A 22,569-nucleotide genomic window follows, 5' to 3' on the forward strand; every position below is an offset into this window, starting at 1 on the left:
AGGACTGGTTGGCACCAGCCTGCCTGCTTTGAGGGACTTGGGGTAGGAGGGGAAACGGGCCAACCCCACTAAGGGTTAATGATCCCGTTCCCTGCTGACAGGATGCTAGCTCCTGCGGGAACTATTTGCAAGCCCCACCACGGCGAGCATACATTCCCGCAGCACGCCGCCACCCCTAACAGAGCCAGAAGAAAGAAGAGTGGTGAGTACTAAGCCAGCGTCCCAGTTAGCGGGTTGCCAGGCCATTATGGCGGCATAAGGGTACAGAGATGCACGGCTTCTACACTGGGCGGAATGATTCTCCAGACTAAGTACACTGTAGACTTGCAAAACAGGCTTAAAATGGGGCTTACTCCATTTTATGCACTCAGACACATACAGCCAGGATGAACAATAGCAGGAAGACCGCAGATCCAGCATCTCACAGGTGCCATTTGTACCCTACTGCAGCTGACACAGATGCTGACTGACAGCGATGCACAACTCCTCCGGAGAGTCTCCAGATTACCTCAGCGGTACCAGGGGGTCATATCAGGGGGAAGCTATATATTAGTGTACTAAATCCCTAATCTATGTACTTAGTCTGCGACCCGGCTAAGCTTTGCTTTAGCGATAAGGGCGCCATGTGCTGGTTCTATCCTCTCTGTGTCTCTCGGGAAGGGCTCTTTTTGGGTTAATTGTGCTTTTAATCTTTTCCTGTGTGTGCGGTCACTGCTGCAGTATGTCAGGCAAAGAGTGTGTTTCATGTAAGGCACAGTGTTCCTCTTTTCCAGGGGGTTCACTAGTGTGTACTCAGTGTAGTATCCATTCTCAGGCTAGTGGGGCGGGGCCAGCATGGCTTGACTCCATTAGGGGAATGATTTACACCATCTCTACTAAACTATCTTGTAATGAGAAAGATATGCAATACTTAAGACAGTCTATGGCTGAGTTTATGCAAAAGGACTCCGTACTCAGACCAGTGTCTCAGTCCTCTGCCATTTGTCCGCAAAAACGTACTTTGGCCCATGTCCTTCATTCTGACTCCGATAATGAAGGGTCAGAAATGGAGGAAGGTGAGGTGGACTTAGAGGCAGGGTAGGGGAACTCTGTCACAGGGTGTAGAGGCTCTCATAGATTCTATCAGAGACGTCCTAAATATCCCTGATAAGGTGACAGAGGTATGTGAGGAATCTTTCTTTAATATAAAAGAAAAAATAGTCAACCACTTTTCCCGTGTCAAAGGAACTGAATACCCTGTTTGAAGAACCGCGGGTTAAACCAGATAAGAAATTTCAAATTCCTAGGCGGGTGTTATCATCTTTTCCTTTTCTTCCTGAGGATAGTAAAAAATGGGAAAATCCACCGTAGTGGATACGTCAGTCTCCAGGCTCTCACGTAAAATAGTACTACCTGTTCCTGGTGCAGCCTCCCTAAAGGATACAGCTGATCGTAAGATTGAGACTACTCTTAAATCTTTGTATACAGCTGCAGGGGTGGCCCAGAGACCCACTATAGCATGTGGGTGGATTACTCGAGCCATTGCAAAATGGTCAGGTAATTTAATTGATGGGTTAGACACCTTACCTCAAGAGGAAATGGTTTTACTCCTGCAGCATATACAAGACTCTTCGAACTTTATGGTGGAAGCCATTAAAGAGATAGCTGTAGTGCATGCATTAAGCAAACCTATGGCAGTGTCGGCACCCAGGGGATTATGGCTGCATCAGTGGACTGCTGACACGGATTCCAAGAAAGGTGTGGAAGGCCTGTCTTTCACAGGTAAGGCCTTATTTGGCTTCGAACTCGACAAGTAGATCTCACGAGCTACTGTGGATAAGTCCACTTATCTACCTTCTGCAGTTCTGCCAGCTAGAAATGCCTACTCAGGACCCAGTTTACAGTCCTTTCAGATGGCCAAGTTTAAGGGCCAGAGGTTCTTCTACCGCCGCCAAAGGTGCTAGAGAGGTAAACCACGCAAACCAACGACTGCTGTTTCACAGGAACAGAGCTCAGACTCTGCCTCCTCAAAACTTTCCGCATGACGGTGGACCGCGATGCCTGGGAGACTGGCAGGTGAGAGGTCGGCTAAAATTCTTCAGTCACACCTGGCAAGTTCTTGCCAGGATCGCTGGGTCATAGTCCTTATATCCCAGGGCTACAGGCTGGAGTTCCAGGATCTCCCACCTCAGATTCTTCAGATCAGGCTTACCAGTTTCACAAGAAGCAAGAGTAACCTTACAAGAAGCCATTCAGAAACTGTTACAGACCCAGGTCATTGTTCCAGTTCCACCTCATCTGCAAAACAAGGGATACTATTCCAGCTTGTTTGTGGTCCCGAAACTGGACGGTTCGGTAATACCGATTCTGAATCTCAAGTCTTTGAACCCATACTTACGAGTGTTCAAGTTCAAGATGGAGTCTCGGAGCGGTCATCTCAGGTCTGGAAGAGGGGGAATTCCTGGCGTCTCTGGATGTCAAGGATGCGTACCTTCACATTCCGATCTGGCTGCCTCATCAGGCTTATCTACGGTTTGCACTGCAGGACTGTCACTACCAGTTTCAGGCCCTGCCATTTGGTCTCTCCATGGCACCGAGGGTGTTCACCAAAGTGATGGCAGAGATGAGGTTACTCCGCAGACGGGGTAAACGTAATTCCTTACCTGGACGATCTTCTGATAAAATCTTCATCCAGGGAGCAGTTGTTGGAGAACATTCGTCTCATGACAGGACGACTACTGGATCATGGGTGGATTCTGAACTTCCCATAATCTCACCTAGAACCAATGCAGAAGCAGAGTGCTTCTTCCCTTGGAAAAGGCAATGGTGATCCAGTCGATGGTTCGGACTATTCTGAGACAGACCCGAATCTCAGTACATCTGTGCATCCACCTTCTGGGGAAAATGGTGGCTTCTTACGAAGCAATGCAGTAGGGAAGGTTTCATGCGAGGCCCTTCCAGCTGGATCTGTTGAACAAATGGTTTGGATCGCATCTTCACATGCATCTGTCTGTCGCCATTTGTCTGTCACCAAAAGCCAGAATCTCCCTCCTGTGGTGGCTACAAAATTCTCACCTAGTGGAGGGTCAAAGGTTAGGGATTCAGAATTGGATTCTGCTAACCACAGATGCTAGCCTCAGAGGTTGGGAAGCAGTTTCAAGGAAGATGGTCAAGTCAGGAAATTATTCTTCCAATAAACATCCTGGAACTCAGGGCTATCTACAATGCCCTTCTGCATGCCTCCTCTCGTCTTCAGAATCAGGCCATCCAAGTTCAGTCAGACAATGTGACAGGGGTGTCTACATCAACCGTCAGGGCAGAACGAAAAGCAGGGCCGCAATGTCAGAGGTGTCAAGAATTCTCCTCTGGGTGGAAAAACACGCCATGGCATTGTCGGCAATCTTCATTCTGGGAGTAGACAATGGGGAAGCAGACTTCCCCAGCAGACACCTGGGGGGATGAGGCCTCCACCCAGAGGAGTTCCAGTGGCTGACACATAGGTGGGGTTATCCACAGATCGACATGATGGCCTTTCGACTCAACAAGAAGCTTAAGCGAGATTGTTCCAGGTCGAGGGACCCATAAGCTGTAGCGGTCGACGCCTTGACAACTCCGTGGGTCTACCAACTGGTGTACCTGTTTCCTCCCATTCCTCTGATTCCAAAAAATCTCAAAAGAATAAAAAGGGAAAGAGTTAAAGTAATTCTCATTGCTCCAGGCTGGCTGAGAAAGGCCTTTTATGCGGATCTTCTTGAGATGCTCATCAAAGATCCGTGGTCTCTGACTTTGAGATGATCTTCTGCAACAGGGCCTGTTCACCTTTCAAGACTTACCACAGCTACGTTTGACAGCATGGAAGTTGAATGGCTGATTCTAGCCAGGAGAGGGATTCCTGTTAAGGTTATACCGACTATAATCCAGGCCAGGAAGGGGGTAACGTCAAAACATTACCATTGTATCTGGAAGAAATAAGTCTCTTGGTGTGAGTGCAGACAATATTCTACTGTGGAATTTCATGTGGGACGTTTCCTGCTTTTTCTGCAGCCGGTTGTTGATGTGGGCCTATGTCTAGGCTCCACAAAGGTTCAGATTTCAGCCTTCTCTATTTTCTTTCAGACACAATTGGCTTCTCTCCCTGAGGTCCAGACATTCTTGAAAGGTGTCCTTCATCTCCAACCTCCCTTTGTGCCTCCCACGGCACCTTGGGATCTCAGTTTGGTTCTGAAATTTCTCCAATTAGACTGGTAGACCAATACAGGAGGTAGACTTAAAGTATCTTACGTGGAAGACCGTCATGCTGTTAACCTTGGCTTCGGCAAGGCGCGTGTCAGAGCTGGGGACGTTGTCTCACAAAAGTCCCTACTTGATTTTCCACGAGAACAGAGCTGAACTCAGGACTCGTCAGCAATTCCTTCTAAGGTGGTGTCGGTGTTTCACATCAACCAGCCAAATGTGGTCCCAGTTGTTACCGACACCTCTGCTACTTCAAAGTCCTTGGATGTTATAAGGGCGTTGAAGGTATATGTAAAGCGAACTGCTCGTCACAGGAAAATCGGACTTGCTGTTCGTTTTATATGATGCCAACAAGATTGGGTGTCCTGCTTGAAAGCAGTCAATTGCTCGCTGGATCAGGCTCACTATCCAGCATGCTTATTCTATGGCAGGCTTGCCGGTTCCAAAATCTGTACGGGCACACTCTGCTAGGTGTATGTGCAGTTCCGACCCGATCACTGCTCCAAACTGCAGCGAGCGAGTCGGAATGACCCCCTATGTGACTAACATCTACCGACTCTCTTACATGCTCCTGTAGTGGACTGGTTAACAAAACTGAGCTCACAGTGCCTGGAGGCGGGGTTATAGAGGAGGCCCCAATGCATGCTGGGACAGCCTAGATCTTTAGCCTGTTGGTGTCTCTGGATCAAGATCCACTCTACACCCCAATGTACCTTGCAGAAAGAGGGTTAACAATGGTAAGTCTTCCATGACTCTCCTTAAAAAAAAAAAAAAACAACCTTTTCCTGTACTTCAAACCAATCTCAAAACCTGAAAGGTGTGAACTGCACCTCTCAGTAAGTCCCCAGTTAGCAAGAGCCTAGGGGGTAATTCAGACCTGATTGCTGCTGCGCGTTTTTGCTCAGCGGGCGATCAGGTCTGTACTGTGCAGGCACCGCAATGCGCCTAAGCATTGGACGACTGCACCGGCCATCGGCGCCTGGCATCGGGATGGTGTTAAAAAGGCAATCGCACTGGCATTCGCAAGGTGATTGACAGGAAGAGGCTGTTTGTGGGTGGCAACTGACCGTTTTGTGAAAGTGTCCAGGAAAACACAGGAGGGACTAGGCATTTGGAGGGAGGGTTTCTGAGATCAACTCCGGCCCTGATCATCGCAGCGGCTGAGTAAGTCCTGGGCAGAGCTCTGCTACAAATGCGAATGCACACAAAATATACCCTCCCCCTGTAGGCGACGACTACCTGATCGCAGGGCTGCAAAAAATGCACCCTAGCAATCAGGTCTGAATTACCCCCTAAACAAGCACTTTAAATAAAACTGGGATGGCACTCACGTGGTAAAACTGATTAAATATTTCTAATAATAATAATAATAATAATAATAATAATAATAATAATAATACTACTACTACAATATAGACTGTGATACAGTAAACTCAGTGTTGTAGATTTAACTGTAATACTCATTTTTAAGGCTTTAAAACATTTAATTAAGACCTTTTGAATGTGATCCAATGAATTAGAATAAAGTGATAAATGTCCAAGCTTATCTGTAGATTATTTAGGGCTTTACCAATAAGGAACACCCAAGATGACAAGACCAATGGTCAAGATTGTTAGGACAATATAAAAAATACATTCCCAAACTCCTTGTATTGGAGATTATGGGGTCACAATGGTGTGTTTCTTAGCTTTTAACCCAATGCATTTTTGTGTCTTACCAAGACTTTTCTTTAGAGGTACTGTATATCTTTGCCAGTAGCATAACTAGAAATTATTCTCCCCCAAGACCACCAAAAATCTGCCCCCCCTTCACTGCAAGGGGCGTGCCATTGCAGGAATAGACTACCTTACACCCCAGTTTTGCAACCTGCACGCACAGACATTGACCACCACAGAAAAAAAAAATCCTGATTCATGCCCCTTACATTATTTGTAATTTTTCCTCCTTATAGTAATGCCCTTTACACATTATGCCACACACTGCAATGGCTCTTGCACAATATGCCATGCACCGTAATGTCCCTTGAATATTATGCCACACACTGTAATGCCCATTACACAATATGCCACACACCGTAATGCCTGTGACACATTATGCCACATACACACACACACCACAATGCCCCTGAGACATTATACTACATAAGGAGACGCCTGTGATACAGTATATTACACACCATAATGCCTGTGACAAATTATGCCACACACCACAATGCCCAAGACATTATACCACATGCCGATGATACAGTATACCACACCTTGTAATGCATGTGACACATTATGCCACACACCACAATGCCCATTATACATTATGACACACCGCAATGTACGTGATACATTATTCCACACACCGAAATGCCCATTACACATTATGCCCTACAGTAAGGTTTCTAATTACTTTTAAATTACCTGTTCATTGCCAGGGGTTTCATGCTTTTGATTGCATGCTCGTTGCCATGGGTATTCTTGCTGTGGGTGTCATGCTTGTTGCCAGGGAGTAATGCTTGTAGCCAGAAGTTTCAATCACTGGATGTGTAATGCACATTGCCAAGGGGTAATGCTTGTTGCCAGGTGTTTCGTGCGCTGGGTGTGTAATCCTCGTTGCCAAGGGGTTTTCATGCTCGTTGCCAAGGGTGTGAGGCTGGGTGCATAATGCTCATTGCCAAGGGGTAATGCTTATTGCTAGGGGTTTTATGCGCTGAGAGTGTGTAATGCTCATTGCCAAGGAGTTTTCATGCTCAGTGCCAATGGTGTAAGGCTGCTGCGACCATCAGTGCTACGTTCTCCCAGATCCCGGCACTTCCTGGCTCTGTCAGATGCTAGAGGTCAAGTATGACCTCTAGCATCTGTCTCCTCCATCCATGGCAGTGGCCATTTTGGGAGGGACATTTAGAAGATTGACATGTGGACTTTTGTTCTACTGCACCGTATAAAGGTTTAAAAACCTATCAATGATATGGTCCGCAATGAATAAGTAACATACGGGGGTAAAAAAAAAAAAAAAAAAGACAACCAACCTTCAATCACAAGATGTATGTCTCCTGAATTCTACCAACTGTGGCTGTTGTAGAACACTGTGTAAGCTAAAGACATTTTTAGGTCCAATTTTGGGAGAACATTGGTTTTAAAAAATATATACTTTGAGAATGTTCTATCAATTTTGGTCATTGGCCTGGTCATCTTGGGTGTTCCTTATTAGTAAGAAGGTGTACTTGTAGAGCCCTTAAAGATTCTATAGACAATCTCTGCATTTATGGGACATTTATTAAGGGCAAAGGGCATCATAGCTTTGTCACCTTTTGTCCCTGTTTGAAAAATATGTGGTGGACAATGCTTTTCTTGTACAGGGCACCAAAATGTCTAGTTCCAGCTCTTGTGAAAGAGTGAGAATGGAGAAGTGGACTAGTGGAGAAGTTGCCCATAGCAAGCAATCAGCATCTACCTATAATTTTATCTAAATATCTAATGTATCTAATAAATGCTACCTCAAAACTGATTGGTTGCTATGGGCAACGTCTTCACTCTTTTCACTGCTTGATACACCAAACCCTTAGTTTTTGTCACTATGTGAAAATCTGTTACTGTTATAGTAGCTGAGATATGCCTTTCCTGTTTGCAGAAGAAAATAATATCTCAGACATCATTGGATTATCAGAGGTCCCCTCTCAGAATATAGAAACAAGGCAGCTGCCTCTTCAAGAAAATCCAGTTGGTTCTGACAAGCCCTTACCAATGAGGGAGGTAATTATCCTGCGTGGACTCACTCTGATTCTGGCCATTGTTGTGCTACTAACTGGAGTTCTGATTAAAGTATGGGAATCTGCTCACTAGAGGATCAGCCACACTAAAGGAACATTATACTGAAATACATTATTCAGATATGTTTTGTAGAACTCTTAAATTAACCACATACATTACGATCCTCCTGCTGAACCTGAGGAAGCAAATGTTTTGAGTCAGAACAAGGAGCAGTTTATCAATGCAATATTTACATCACATTGCACTGATATGGGGTCATTTCTCTCTTCTATGTTGTTTACTGGTTTACCTGATAGCAATAATAAAAAACTCAAATTACCTGTTCTTTTATATAAAAATTTGTTGGTGTGAACAGGGTAGTCTTAACAGCACTGTAGGCCCTGGGCAAAGCAATGCATTGAGGCCTCTACCCACCCATTAACAGGAATAAATAAATAAAAAAAATGAATCATAAATTACCCTTCCCGTACCATACAGTGAATGACTGTCAGCACTCTGATTGGTGGATACATTCAACCATCCATCAAACAGCATGCTGACAGCCATGCACTATCCAGCTAAACGCTGGGAGGCAGGTAGAGAATGCTGCCTGGCTGCTTTGATGGTGTGTCTTTTACAATCAGAGCAGCTTAGCAGCATACTCAGCATGCTTCCTAAGGAGCTCTGGAGGCACCAGCAGGGTGGGGTGGTTGGCAGGGGGTAGCAGATGCCCCCTGGCTCAGCCCACCCCTGCTCGGAGGCCCCTAGAATTGTGGGACCCTGGGCTGGTGCCCAGTGTGCCTATATATTAAGATGTCTCTAGATGTGAGCTCTGCCTCTCCATAAAGGAGACTGATGTAGTAATAAACTTCACTGTAGTCTCTGTGCAACTGCATGCACAAACCAAAAGTGCCCATTTTCCATCCACATTTACACAGTGTCAAATTATGATCTTCTCAAATTTAATGGGATCAAAGTCTTTTATAGCCACAATACGTGATCACCTTTTTACACTGCCATATATCACCTTTACTGAATAGGATTCTACAATGTAGGAAAGGATGCTTTGTTGAATATATACCAATTGTTATCATTGGCTTGGCCATAAATTGAAAAATTTCACTCATTTTAAGTACTTTATTCTTTTAATTTATTATTCAAGTAACTAATTTTAGGTGCCTGCAAAAAAACAAAAGAACAAATTGGTAATCTATAAATTTTAAACCGTAAATTAGGCCAGTGACAAACGCAGGATTTCTAGAGCTGGTCTCCAAATGCAGCCAACAATCTCCCGCTCTTGAAGCAAATGTACGAGTCTGGGGGAGCAGTAAAAGAAATTAGTACCTACCCTGGAACATATATGTGCACATTAGTAACACTAGACTGTGTATGGAACACAGTATGATAATTAACACTATAGATAGTCTGTAACAGTGATGGGGAACCTTTGGCACTCCAGCTGTTGTTGAACTACACATCTCAGCATACCCTGCTACAGTTTTACTATTTGGACATGCTAAAACTGAAGCAGGGCATGCTGGGAGGTGTAGTTCAACAACAGCTGTGCAAAAGGTTCCCCATCACTGGTCTATAGCATCATATTTTATATAATATATCTTCGTTATATACTCTGCACTCCAATTCAATAAATAAGCAGCATGCTAGGTGCCCTCCAGGCTGTTTGCAAGCATGGGGAATACAATAGGCGGAACTCACAGACTGTAAAAAAAATCCAATAACTGGGTACACCCTTGGTCTATGCTTCAACGTTTCGGTTTTATTACCTTCGTCAGGAATAACAAGATTTGAAAAAACACCTTACCTTTATAGAAACATTCAATAAGTGAAAAGGTGCTTGGTGCATGCAAACAGGAGAGTACTTACTTAAAAGGACATAAATATATCTATATATCTCACAAGTATGTATATATGTATATTTGTACTCCATAGGCTCCTACACGCTTTGATGGATCTGGACCACACTTGGTACACATACCCTTCATTATGCAACTACACTCAGGGACTCTTGAACATTTGTTGTTAGTATATTAAACACGCCATGTAAACACCAAGGTTTCGGGGCCACTCATCCCCTTTATCAAGGTGTGCAGAACATTAAAATAATTTACTTACCACTATATAAAGAAAGGAAAGCCCGCCACTCGGACCGGGATCCGACAGCGTGCACAGTGACGACTTCATCGCCAGCGGGGAGGTCCGTTGCCTTCGTAGTGCCAGATGCTCACCCGCGGCTAGACTAAACACCGCGGCTGTGGAGAAAGAGAAAATACACCTAGTATATCTATCACAGGTAATCCCTTATTGTGGAAGCACTGTACTATACACCACAATGTGACAGAAGCAAGATGAGTACATGAGAACGATGTTACAAGTTAGAGCTATCTTAAAGATACATGGTAAGCACAAACAATTGAATACCCCTATTAGAGTCTGTTTGCTTAAAAAAAAAAAAAAAGAGGGCAATGGCCAGCCATTTTTTGTTTAGCAAACACTCTAAAATTTCATACTAGGAAAGAGTGTGGGACTGCAAAGGTGCATACACACGGTGAGATTTGGGCTAACCCCGATTCTCACTATGCGACAGGGACTAAGTCTGTATCGCAAGCACATAATGAGTGTGCTTACGATACTGGCTATGTGCAATTTTGACCATCTTTTCTATGAGATAGTCAAAATTGACTTGCCTGCACAGTCTATCTAGGCTTGCAATGCCAACCGCGCATCGGCATCGCAAGGTGACTTTCACCTTGCGATCTGCACTAACTTTCCTTAAAACTTTGACTATATAGTCAAAATCATAAGAAAATCTCACAGTGTGTACACACCATTAGTCTTCCACTTCTATGAAGTGACGTGTAGTATACAGTATATCTTATATATAAAATTAATTGCTGTTTGGCTGGTTATGCATTCGTGAACCCATGCACCGATTTGAATGAAACCAGCGTGAGGTGGTCCAGTTCGATCCTGGCTAGGTTTTGGGGTGTTATGGTCCTAGTCGAACCACACGTCGAAATGCCCCAGGCAGAACTGTGAACCAGGGAGCCTGTTCTAGGCCTTCCACTGGATGGATTTAGAAGAAAACTTTACAAAGTGGTAACATTGGATCCCAGAAGACATACTAGGGTGATGGGGTCCCAGTTATACCTCCAGTTAGTGTACGCTGGCCAGAACTTTAACCAGTGGAGCCTGTTCAGGGTCTGCAACTGGATGGATTTGGATGAAAACTTCACGGAGTGGTAACACTGGATCCCAGAAGACATACTTGTGGCTACTGGCCAGGACTGATGAGAGGGTGGAGTGTGTACTAACTACCTGGGCCTGATGGAGGGACCCCCTCCCAGCTCCCTCCCACCTTACCGGGCAGCAGCAACATGAGCTCTCTCATCTTCTCAGCACAGCACATGCTGCAGTATGCTGGGCTGCAGAGAGGCTGCTGCTGAGCCTCTGCCTGTTGCTGTGCAGGTGTGTGTGTGTGGGGGGGGGGGGGTTGCAATCACACTGATCGTGTGTGTCCCCCCCCCCCCCACCTCGAATTGGCCCTGGCAGACTTTTTTTTTATTATTATTTTTCCTCGCCTTAGGTCACGCCCCCAGATTTTAACCAGACCTCTCGGCACTACGGCTACTGTCAACACCACAAAAACAAAAAACACTAGGCAGCCACCTCATGGGTGTTTTGGAAGAGCTACTGAGTTACTAATTATTGATAACATGTTGACAGTTACATACAACTCTTTGATAACTTCATAACTGGAAACATTTAATCCAGGCAACGCCGGGTACTTCAGCTAGTAATACATAAACATAATAGAACTAGTCGAGACAGAACTGTACTTTCTAAGCACACATTATCCCACCTCATGATATAGTGCCTCTGTTCTTCATGGCAGATACTTTCTGGTCCAATGCACTGATTGAGCACTCATATCCACACACAAAGCAAACTTGGTAGATGAAGCAGCTCTGCTCTGTCCCTTAAACTGCACATTGCGGCAGCAGTTCTTGTAATAGTATTATATGCTGTTAGAATTTCAGCCGCTGGCCAAAATAAGGGGGGTTCTGGGCAATCAGAAACCCTCCCTACATTTGCCTATAGAAAGCTAGTCACATATTGTAGCCCTGAAACCTGGCTCACATTCTGTACCTGAATGCACATTTACAAAGTGCAGCTAAGCCATAGAGCCAAATTCTCATTAGCAGTGCATCTAAAGTGTATGGATTAATAGAATAAAATGAAGGTATTTGTGGAGTAGATATTTGCAACTGTTGCGGGAAAGAGTATATGTAGGAATGGTGATTTCTAGGAGCCCCATACAAATCTACATAATGCAGCCCCTGCATCCCCAGCAGCCTCACATACACAGCCACTGCTGCCCCTGTCTGGCCCCTTACTTGTACACAGTCACAGGCTTGCAACTGTGAAAAGGGTATCCGGACTCTGGGTCGACACCACTTAGGTCGACACCCATTGGTCGACAGTGAATAGGTTGACACTAGAAATAGGTCGACACGACAATTAGGTTGACCTGAACAAGGTCGACATGAGTTTTTCACATTTTTCTTCTTTTTTTTAACTTTTTCATACTTTACAATCCACGTGGACTGTGATTGGGAATGGTATCCTTGCCCGATGCATGGCGACCGAAGCAAGCCATGCGAGGGGACACGGTGCTCCATTTGGAGTTCCCGGTCACTTTATGAAGAAAAGGACACAAAAAAAAATTCATGTTGACCTTTTTTCATGTCGACCTAATGGCTGTGTCGACCTATTTCTAGTGTCAACCTAGACACTGCCGACCCTGAGTCCCATACCCGTGAAAAGATGTACATGCTCACTACAAAATGCAACTTGCAGCCAAATACAGTGGGGCTTGAAAGTTTGTGAACCCTTAAAAATTTCTAGATTTCTGCTGAAATTTGGCTTTAAAACCACCTCAGATTTTTATACAAGTCCTAAAAGTAGATAAAGAGAACCAAATCAAACAAAATAGACGTGCTCATTTTTTTATTGAAGAAAATGATCCAATATCACATATCTGTGAGTGGCAAAAGTATGTGAACCTTTGCTACCAGTATCTGGTATGACCCTCCCTTGTGCAGCAATAACTACATATAAACGTTTCCAGTAATTGTTGATTAGTTCGGAACATTGGCTTGGAGGAATTTTACCCCATTACCCCGTACAAAATAGCTTCAATTCTGTTATGTTGGTGGGGTTCCTCCCATAAACTGCTCAGTTCAGGTCCTTCCACAACATTTTTTTTTTTTTTGCAGGTAGAGTTTATTAAAATTTTAAATCACAGACATTTTGATTGGATTAAGGTCAGGACTTTGACTTGGCCATTCCAAAACTTTACATTTATTCTTCTTAAACCATTGTTTGCTTGAATGACTTGCGTGCTTTGGGTCGTTGTCTTGCTGTATGATCCACGTTCTCTTGAGATGCAGCTCATGGACAGATGTCCTGACATTTTCCTTTAGAATATTCTGGTCTAATTCAGAATTCATTGTCCCATCAATGATGGCAAGTCATCCTGGGCCAGATGCAGCAAAACAGGCCCATATCTTGATACCACCACCACACAGTGTTTCACAGATGGTATGAGGTTTTTATGCTGGAATGCAGTGCTCTCCTTTCTCCAAACATAGCGCTTCTCATTTAAGCCAAAAAGCTCTATTTGGACTCATCTGTGTCATCTGTCACCTGGACAAGCCTTCAATATTGACATCCAAGAAATTTATTTGTTCTGTACTGGTACACATGGTTAATTTGGCTGGACAGGTGGATGTATTATGTTGTTCTATGACCTTCTCCAACAACTCCTTTTGTCCACACCAATAGGATGTAATCTATGTAACGATAGTATTTAAACACATACTCAAAGATAGACGGTGATTCAAAGAACAATTGTATCTCTACCATGTACATAAAAGCGTTAGCATAGGCCGGGGCCACACAACTGCCCATGGCACAACCTGAATTTTGAAGAAAAAAGGAGCCATCATACAGAAAATTATTATCTTTGAGCGTGAACTCCAACAGACAAATGAAGAATTCTACATTAGGCCTTTTATTCAACTGACTAGATGAATTCAAATTATGTACTGCCTTTAGACCCAACTCGTGAGTAATGCATGTATATAAGCTAGTCACATCAATACTGGCCAGTATCAAATCAGAAGGCAATATTGCAATATGTTGGATTTGATTTTCCCCTGATGAAGGCATACGAAACAGCTGTTGGGATGTTGAGTATATCACTGCCTTAATGTATTTTGCTGCTAAACCTCTTGTGCTGCATGTTTGCATTGGAAATTGCACTTTATAGAGATAAAAACACTTTTTTCATTCATGACTGAATAGTGTGCTGGTCTATCCTGAGCTTGGGTCCTGTTGGATTCTCTGGTTTTTGGACAGTGTTATATAATTTATCTGACCTGGCACCTGCATTTAAATTTGGAAGGGTGTTTGCGGCTCTTTTTGTGGAAATGTATTATATATATTTATTTATTTTAATATAATATAATCAGTTCAATTAGGTGTGCTGGCAGTCCTTTTTTTCTCAACAGTAGAGAAAATTCCAAGCACCAGAAACCTCTGAGTTGTAGCACAGGTATAGGATAAATACCGCAGCATTTTCCCAATAAAGGCTCAAAAAAATTCCACTGGCACAAACTGCATACCCGCTAGCCACCGCCCGGGACCACACAACGCGCCACCGGCTATGGTATAGCCGTGACTCGTCGGGAAACCTCTCTGGATCAGACAGTAAGAGCAGCTGCACAGGTGGACACAGCGCATCAGACAGGCCACGCCCCAATGCGGTTCGTATCACACCTCGTCAGGAGGCTGCGGTGTGTGGTCCCGGGCGGCGGCCAGCGGGTATGCAGTTTATGCCAGTGGAATTTTTTTGAACCATGTGGTAACCAGCCCACAGCGTGTGCTATATGGTACGAGTCCTATATAATTTGTCCGTGGACCTGTTACTGTTTTTAAATTGAATAAACAGTCTGCACTATGAGCGCCTTTTCCATTATGCTTTATTCCTAGAAATATATATATATATGTCCATAGGGCGGCACTCATGTGTCTTGTAAATCAGACAAAGGATTCCCATTGGATTGACCTAAGAAAGGGATCCTTTGTCTGATTTACAAGACGTATGAGTGCCGCCCTATGGACACTGTATGAATTTTCGGACACCCTCGGGGACCGGTAAATGGGAGGGCACCGACGCAAAATACACTTATAGACAAGGAGTGCCGGCTTACTGCATCCGATATATATATATTATATATTATATAGTCTATGTCTGGCACTCCAATCTGTATATACCGTAAATAGTTCCCATGTGCCCTCCAATGTAAATATAAAATAGAATGCATTGGTGGCAGCACACACGGTTATGCAAGAAACTTAATGTTAAATGCTACTTTCTTTAAATAAAACCAAAACTTAGAAGCATTTACCATTATGTTTCTTGCATGACCGTGTCTGCCACTGCCATTGCAAGATAGATATATTTAGATCTATATCATGTATGTATGTATGTATGTATGTATGTATATATATATATATATATTTATATTATTTTTATCAAATATATGCATATACACAGTATAATAACACAGAACATAAACTTACAAAAAAACAGTACAGCCAGCCTTACTGTGACTTTGCTAGCAGGCTGCTGTCACATTGATATAATAGGAGAGCGGGAGTTCCTCTTTCTCTCGGTCTCTCCTCCAAGCAGCTGTCTGCTGGGAGCTGGCTCCACACAACCCCACTCACTCGAGAATCCATCCTCCTTTCCTGGCGCCTGTGCGACCAGCCAATGACTGAGCCGCAGACTGCTTCTTAACAGATTATCCTTCCTTAATACAACCCAACCTGGCTGCCCTACGTGGCGTGCGGCGCCTGCACTGTTATTTTAATAATGAATGCAGACGGGAGCCGGAAGAGCCATCACAAGGCTGCCCGCCCTTATTCTTATTCTGGCAGTGCAGGGGGAGCCGGAAGCACAGCAACGCAGATCGATCCGATCTGTGGTGGGTTGCGGGGCGATGGGGGGCCCTTTTAAAAAGGGGGGCCCCTTAAACAAAAGGGGGGCCAGGGGTACTTACCCTCGGGGAATACGGCTTAATACGGCTTACCCCCCTTAATACGGCTCTGATACTCCTGGTCATGGTTGGGCAGCAGGACCAACTGACAGTAGATCCTTTGACATGTGCACATTATCAATGGTTTAGGTCACATCACCTTCTTCTTCAGGAAGACGGTATAGTACAGGATAGAGGTAGTCAGGCTGCCGGTGGTCAGAATACTGAAATGTTGCAACAACTACTCTACCTTACATCACAAATGCTTCCAAAATAATGTGTCCTCTGCTCCCCCGAAGGCTTCCTATCACGCCACAGCAGGTATGGACATCGGAAGCCTGGCATTAATTGGTTGCCGGGCTGATGACATCAAACGCAGCCATGCACATTGAATGATTGCAATGGTGTAACCATCAATTGCTTTACTGTGAACATGTGTAGAATCTTTCAGAGCTTTGTGCAAGCGTGCATTTATCTGAGCTGCGGACACCCCTTTCCGGGTGTCCGCAAATGCACAAAAGTACCTGAACATCGGATTGGCAACCATTGAATCCTCGCAATTCAGTGGAAAAGGGTACTTTGATCGAATTGGAAAGACTGTCGATTGGTAGCCATCGACCTCAAACGTCCATCCCTATGTCTTGTGAGCATGTACATAAATAGGTTGTGAAACAGAGGGTCTAATTCAGAGTTGTACGCAAACGCAGCCGTTTCCATACAACTGTGATGTTTGGTGATCTGTGACTGCGAGATTGCTCGCAGGGCCCCCTAAGCCTCAACATGATTCACATGCTGTGGCCAAAATGGTGTTATCCCACCCCTGTTTTGTAGGCTTGCCGAGGCCAGGGTCTGCGTCCTCCAGTGCAGAATTCCTGGTCTTGGCAGAGTGAAACCCCAGGCCATCCTGAGTAACCTGGTTGCTCAGATGGGCGATGTTCACGCAAGTGATCTAATGGCTGCTACTGCTTGCCGTACAACTTCTAATCAGACCTAGAAACTCAGCACTTACACTGGACCAGGGCCATAACTAGGGGTCTGCGATCGGTGCTGCCCTGCAGTCAGTATTGCTGCAGCAGTGCCACCTGGAGTGCCCTTTGGATGCTTCAGGCAGGAGCCCTACAGTACGTACAACAGCTCGAAGCGTCCTCAGGGTGCTTCTGCATCCAAAGAGACAGCATCGGATCAATTGCGTAAACATCAACCGAGTGCTCAGGATGGCCAGGCTGTTTGCGCTGCTGGGGCCAGGAAATTTGCATCAGACAATGCAGAGCCTGGCCTCGCCACTCCCAGAAAATAGAGGTACAACTTCCTGTTTTAGTGAAATCTACCCACCCCACACGTCTGCAGACTGTCCATCAGACTTGTGTCACAGAGGACACTGCGTGCGATCACACATGCGCCCACCATCGTAGACGTACATAAACCATTTGCTTTATGTACATCTTTGAATCAAGTCCTGCATACAGAGCAGTGGACATGATGCCGTGACAGAGGGTTGGACTGTCCAGCAGGGGCACAGGGGAAACCCTCGGCGGGCCCCACCTTCTCTTCTAGGGATCAGGTTCCAGATTGTGCACTTGAATGATAGATTACGCACATGTTGCCTTATAGTGCACAGGACTATGGTGTTTTTTCTGCATTACTGTTATTAATCTGGTACATTATTAAGCATGAACAAGCAGTTTTTACTATAAAATGATTAGCCAAGCCTCTGTGGCAGCTGGCCACCCCCCCCCCCCCCCCTCTGGAGACTGTCCACATCCTAAAATACGGTCCCCTACCATTGCAGTTCCCCGGTGGGCCCTTCATGCCCAAGGCCGACACTGCCGCGACAGGAGACTCGGGTGTATGGATGCAGTAGAGGGGGACACTGCCGTGACAGGAGTGCCAGGTGCCTATGTGCAGAGAAGGGGACAATGCCATGAGTCGTGACAGTTTTGCTTTTATTTTTTTGTGCTGGAGCTCAGAGCAGAGAGCTGCAGTGTTACATGGAGCACCACCTGCTGGCCATTCATGCAGAACTGCACTTGCCATATAGTGTTAAGAATACTTCCAGTTTGAAGTGACAATCCCCAAATAAGCTTCACTTGAAAATATTTTGAAGATATAAAGCCAGCTCAGTAATAGGGATAAATCACTACTAATGTGCCTGAATTTGCCACACAACAGGAATGGACATCAGAAAGCAATGATCCACAATCATCAATATTTTTTTTGTTCCCTCCAATTGACAGTCCTTTTCAATTTGATTCTGTAGAAGTGGAAACCATCGGCCCCTTTGTTCCAATGGCTTGTTCCTAATGTTTGGTGATGTCACCATGTCCCTTGCAGGGATCCTTTGACATGAGCACATTATCAATGTTTTTGGGCACATCGCATCATGCCACATGACAATAGCAGTACACATGGAGCCATAAAAAAATCTGTCATTAACAAGCATTAAAAACAACCACTCAGCTTGTAATCTATTCCTCCATTTCTCCCATGATAGAAGAACAGGAACGGTCATCAAAAACAAACAGCAGCTACAATGAAGCAGCACTGAGAGCTCACTTCACGCTCAGAAAAGATTACTAGTGCTCTTCCTCATGGTTGGTAGGTCTGGACACTTTAGAGCACATTTCCAAAAGTTAAAAACTATAGAAATGATCTCTGAAAGTATAGTCTTAACCATAACAGCCTAGCATTTTTACTGCCGTGGGAAGGAGAGTCTTTTTAATATAATGGAGATTTTTAAAATGATCTCACAGTTGAACATATATTGAATATATCAGATAGTAAGAAACTATGCTGCCTTTAAAATGTGGACCAACGATGGACTCAGCTTTTCTTACAGAATGTATTCTTCTATGATTGTGCACTCACTTGCTCATCTGCATATTTAAGATACTCTGGCCAACCAGGAAGCACCTCTGAAACAGCCGAGACACAGCTTAAAGCAGCAACAACAGCCTCAGCTAATAACGGACTATGCACACAGAATGTCAGGATCACAAAACCAAACATATGTTATAGAGAAAAACAAAGTCTAAACACGTGCTTTTCTGGCATGGTGACAATTCTGCTTGGTAGATCACGAACGATCATGTTATATTTGCTGTGGGATGGGTGCTTTTGTTTCTGTTCCTCTACTGTTAGTTCATTTTACGCTGGGGGGATGTTCGATGCAACAGAACCTCATATGTAGGCTGGTATTTGAAGAGTAATAAGAGCGATAGATTACATAATATTAATGTAACAAAGATACTACCTTTTATATCTTTCTTTTATGACAAAAATGAGTAAACATGGGGAATAAACACGACAAATGACATACAAACCACCTCCTGCTTGCTTTTGGGTGTAATTTGTAATAAAACCATAAAGATATTCAAATGAACCATGTTAGTTTCACTGCTAGCCTTCATTTGGCATGGATTTCCTCTAAATGGTTTTAATATTAAAAAAAAGGGGGTTCCCCGAAATATGTACTGAAATGTTGCAACTACTCTACCTTACATCACAAATGCTTCCAAAATAATGTGTCCTCTGCTCCCCGGAAGGCTTCCCATCACGCCACAGCAGGTATGGACATCGGAAGCCTGGCATTAATTGGTTGCCGGGCTGATGACATCAAACTCAGCCATGCACATTGAATGATTGCAATGGTGTAACCATCAATTGCTTTACTGTGAACATGTGTAGAATCTTTCAGAGCTTTGTGCAAGCGTGCATTTACCTGAGCTGCGGACACCCCTTTCCGGGTGTCCGCAAATGCACAAAAGTACCTGAACATCGGATTGGCAACCATCGAATCCTCGCAATTTAGTGGAAAAGGGTACTTTGATCGAATTGGAAAGACTGTTGATTGGTAGCCATCGACCTCAAACGTCCATCCCTATGTCTTGTGAGCATGTACATAAATAGGTTGTGAAACAGAGGGTCTAATTCAGAGTTGTACGCAAACGCAGCCGTTTCCATACAACTGTGATGTTTGGTGATCTGTGACTGCGAGATTGCTCGCAGGGCCCCCTAAGCCTCAACATGATTCACATGCTGTGGCCAAAATGGTGTTATCCCACCCCTGTTTTGTAGGCTTGCCGAGGCCAGGGTCTGCGTCCTCCAGTGCAGAATTCCTGGTCTTGGCAGAGTGAAACCCCAGGCCATCCTGAGTAACCTGGTTGCTCAGATGGGCGATGTTCACGCAAGTGATCTAATGGCTGCTACTGCTTGCCGTACAACTTCTAATCAGACCTAGAAACTCAGCACTTACACTGGACCAGGGCCATAACTAGGGGTCTGCGATCGGTGCTGCCCTGCAGTCAGTATTGCTGCAGCAGTGCCACCTGGAGTGCCCTTTGGATGCTTCAGGCAGGAGCCCTACAGTACGTACAACAGCTCGAAGCGTCCTCAGGGTGCTTCTGCATCCAAAGAGACAGCATCGGATCAATTGCGTAAACATCAACCGAGTACTCAGGATGGCCAGGCTGTTTGCGCTGCTGGGGCCAGGAAATTTGCATCAGACGATGCAGAGCCTGGCCTCGCCACTCCCAGAAAATAGAGGTACAACTTCCTGTTTTAGTGAAATCTACCCACCCCACACGTCTGCAGACTGTCCATCAGACTTGCGTCACAGAGGACACTGCGTGCGATCACACATGCGCCCACCATCGTAGACGTACATAAACCATTTGCTTTGTGTACATCTTTGAATCAAGTCCTGCATACAGAGCAGTGGACATGATGCCGTGACAGAGGGTTGGACTGTCCAGCAGGGGCACAGGGGAAACCCTCGGCGGGCCCCACCTTCTCTTCTAGGGATCAGGTTCCAGATTGTGCACTTGAATGATAGATTACGCACATGTTGCCTTATAGTGCACAGGACTATGGTGTTTTTTCTGCATTACTGTTATTAATCTGGTACATTATTAAGCATGAACAAGCAGTTTTTACTATAAAATGATTAGCCAAGCCTCTGTGGCAGCTGGCCACCCCCCCCTCTGGAGACTGTCCACATCCTAAAATACGGTCCCCTACCATTGCAGTTCCCCGGTGGGCCCTTCATGCCCAAGGCAGACACTGCCGCGACAGGAGACTCGGGTGTATGGATGCAGTAGAGGGGGACACTGCCGTGACAGGAGTGCCAGGTGCCTATGTGCAGAGAAGGGGACAATGCCATGAGTCGTGACAGTTTTGCTTTTATTTTTTTGTGCTGGAGCTCAGAGCAGAGAGCTGCAGTGTTACATGGAGCACCACCTGCTGGCCATTCATGCAGAACTGCACTTGCCATATAGTGTTAAGAATACTTCCAGTTTGAAGTGACAATCCCCAAATAAGCTTCACTTGAAAATATTTTGAAGATATAAAGCCAGCTCAGTAATAGGGATAAATCACTACTAATGTGCCTGAATTTGCCACACAACAGGAATGGACATCAGAAAGCAATGATCCACAATCATCAATATTTTTTTTGTTCCCTCCAATTGACAGTCCTTTTCAATTTGATTCTGTAGAAGTGGAAACCATCGGCCCCTTTGTTCCGATGGCTTGTTCCTAATGTTTGGTGATGTCACCATGTCCCTTGCAGGGATCCTTTGACATGAGCACATTATCAATGTTTTTGGGCACATCGCATCATGCCACATGACAATAGCAGTACACATGGAGCCATAAGAAAATCTGTCATTAACAAGCATTAAAAACAACCACTCAGCTTGTAATCTATTCCTCCATTTCTCCCATGATCGAAGAAAAAGAACGGTCATCAAAAACAAACAGCAGCTACAATGAAGCAACACTGAGATCTCACATCACGCTCAGAAAAGATTACTATTGCTCTTCCTCATGGTTGGTAGGTCTGGACACTTTAGAGCACATTTCCAAAAGTTAAAAACTATAGAAATGATCCCTGAAAGTATAGTCTTAACCATAACAGCCTAGCATTTTTACTGCCGTGGGAAGGAGAGTCTTTTTAATATAATGGAGATTTTTAAAATGATCTCACAGTTGAACATATCTTGAATATATCAGATAGTAAGAAACTATGCTGCCTTTAAAATGTGGACCAACGATGGACTCAGCTTTTCTTACAGAATGTATTCTTCTATGATTGTGCACTCACTTGCTCATCTGCATATTTAAGATACTCTGGCCAACCAGGAAGCACCTCTGAAACAGCCGAGACACAGCTTAAAGCAGCAACAACAGCCTCAGCTAATAACGGACTATGCACACAGAATGTCAGGATCACAAAACCAAACATATGTTATAGAGAAAAACAAAGTCTAAACACGTGCTTTTCTGGCATGGTGACAATTCTGCTTGGTAGATCACTAACGATCATGTTATATTTGCTGTGGGATGGGTGCTTTTGTTTCTGTTCCTCTACTGTTAGTTCATTTTACGCTGGGGGGATGTTCGATGCAACAGAACCTCATATGTAGGCTGGTATTTGAAGAGTAATAAGAGCGATAGATTACATAATATTAATGTAACAAAGATACTACCTTTTATATCT

General features: G+C 44.6%; 1 protein-coding gene and 2 non-coding genes across 3 annotated transcripts in view; 1 reads left to right on the top strand and 2 right to left on the bottom strand.

The window, feature by feature from the left end:
• The window catches only part of LOC135050895 (multidrug and toxin extrusion protein 2-like), a 145,792-nt gene extending 137,572 nt beyond the window's left edge, over positions 1-8,220 (top strand). The window contains exon 16 of the mRNA XM_063957158.1: positions 7,832-8,220. Coding sequence (XP_063813228.1) covers positions 7,832-8,043 — 212 coding nt within the window. The 3' untranslated portion in view covers positions 8,044-8,220. The remainder of the gene's footprint in view (positions 1-7,831) is intronic.
• A 10,301-nt stretch (positions 8,221-18,521) lies between these two features.
• Positions 18,522-18,741, bottom strand: LOC135053028 (small nucleolar RNA U3). Its single transcript, XR_010242433.1, has one exon. It is a non-coding gene; the product is annotated as a small nucleolar RNA U3 (small nucleolar RNA).
• A 3,015-nt stretch (positions 18,742-21,756) lies between these two features.
• Positions 21,757-21,976, bottom strand: LOC135053043 (small nucleolar RNA U3). The gene has a single exon (XR_010242446.1). It is a non-coding gene; the product is annotated as a small nucleolar RNA U3 (small nucleolar RNA).
• Between the last annotated feature and the right edge of the window lie 593 nt (positions 21,977-22,569).

Source organism: Pseudophryne corroboree, chromosome 2 (assembly GCF_028390025.1).
Source record: "Pseudophryne corroboree isolate aPseCor3 chromosome 2, aPseCor3.hap2, whole genome shotgun sequence".
Classification (NCBI taxonomy): domain Eukaryota; kingdom Metazoa; phylum Chordata; class Amphibia; order Anura; family Myobatrachidae; genus Pseudophryne; species Pseudophryne corroboree.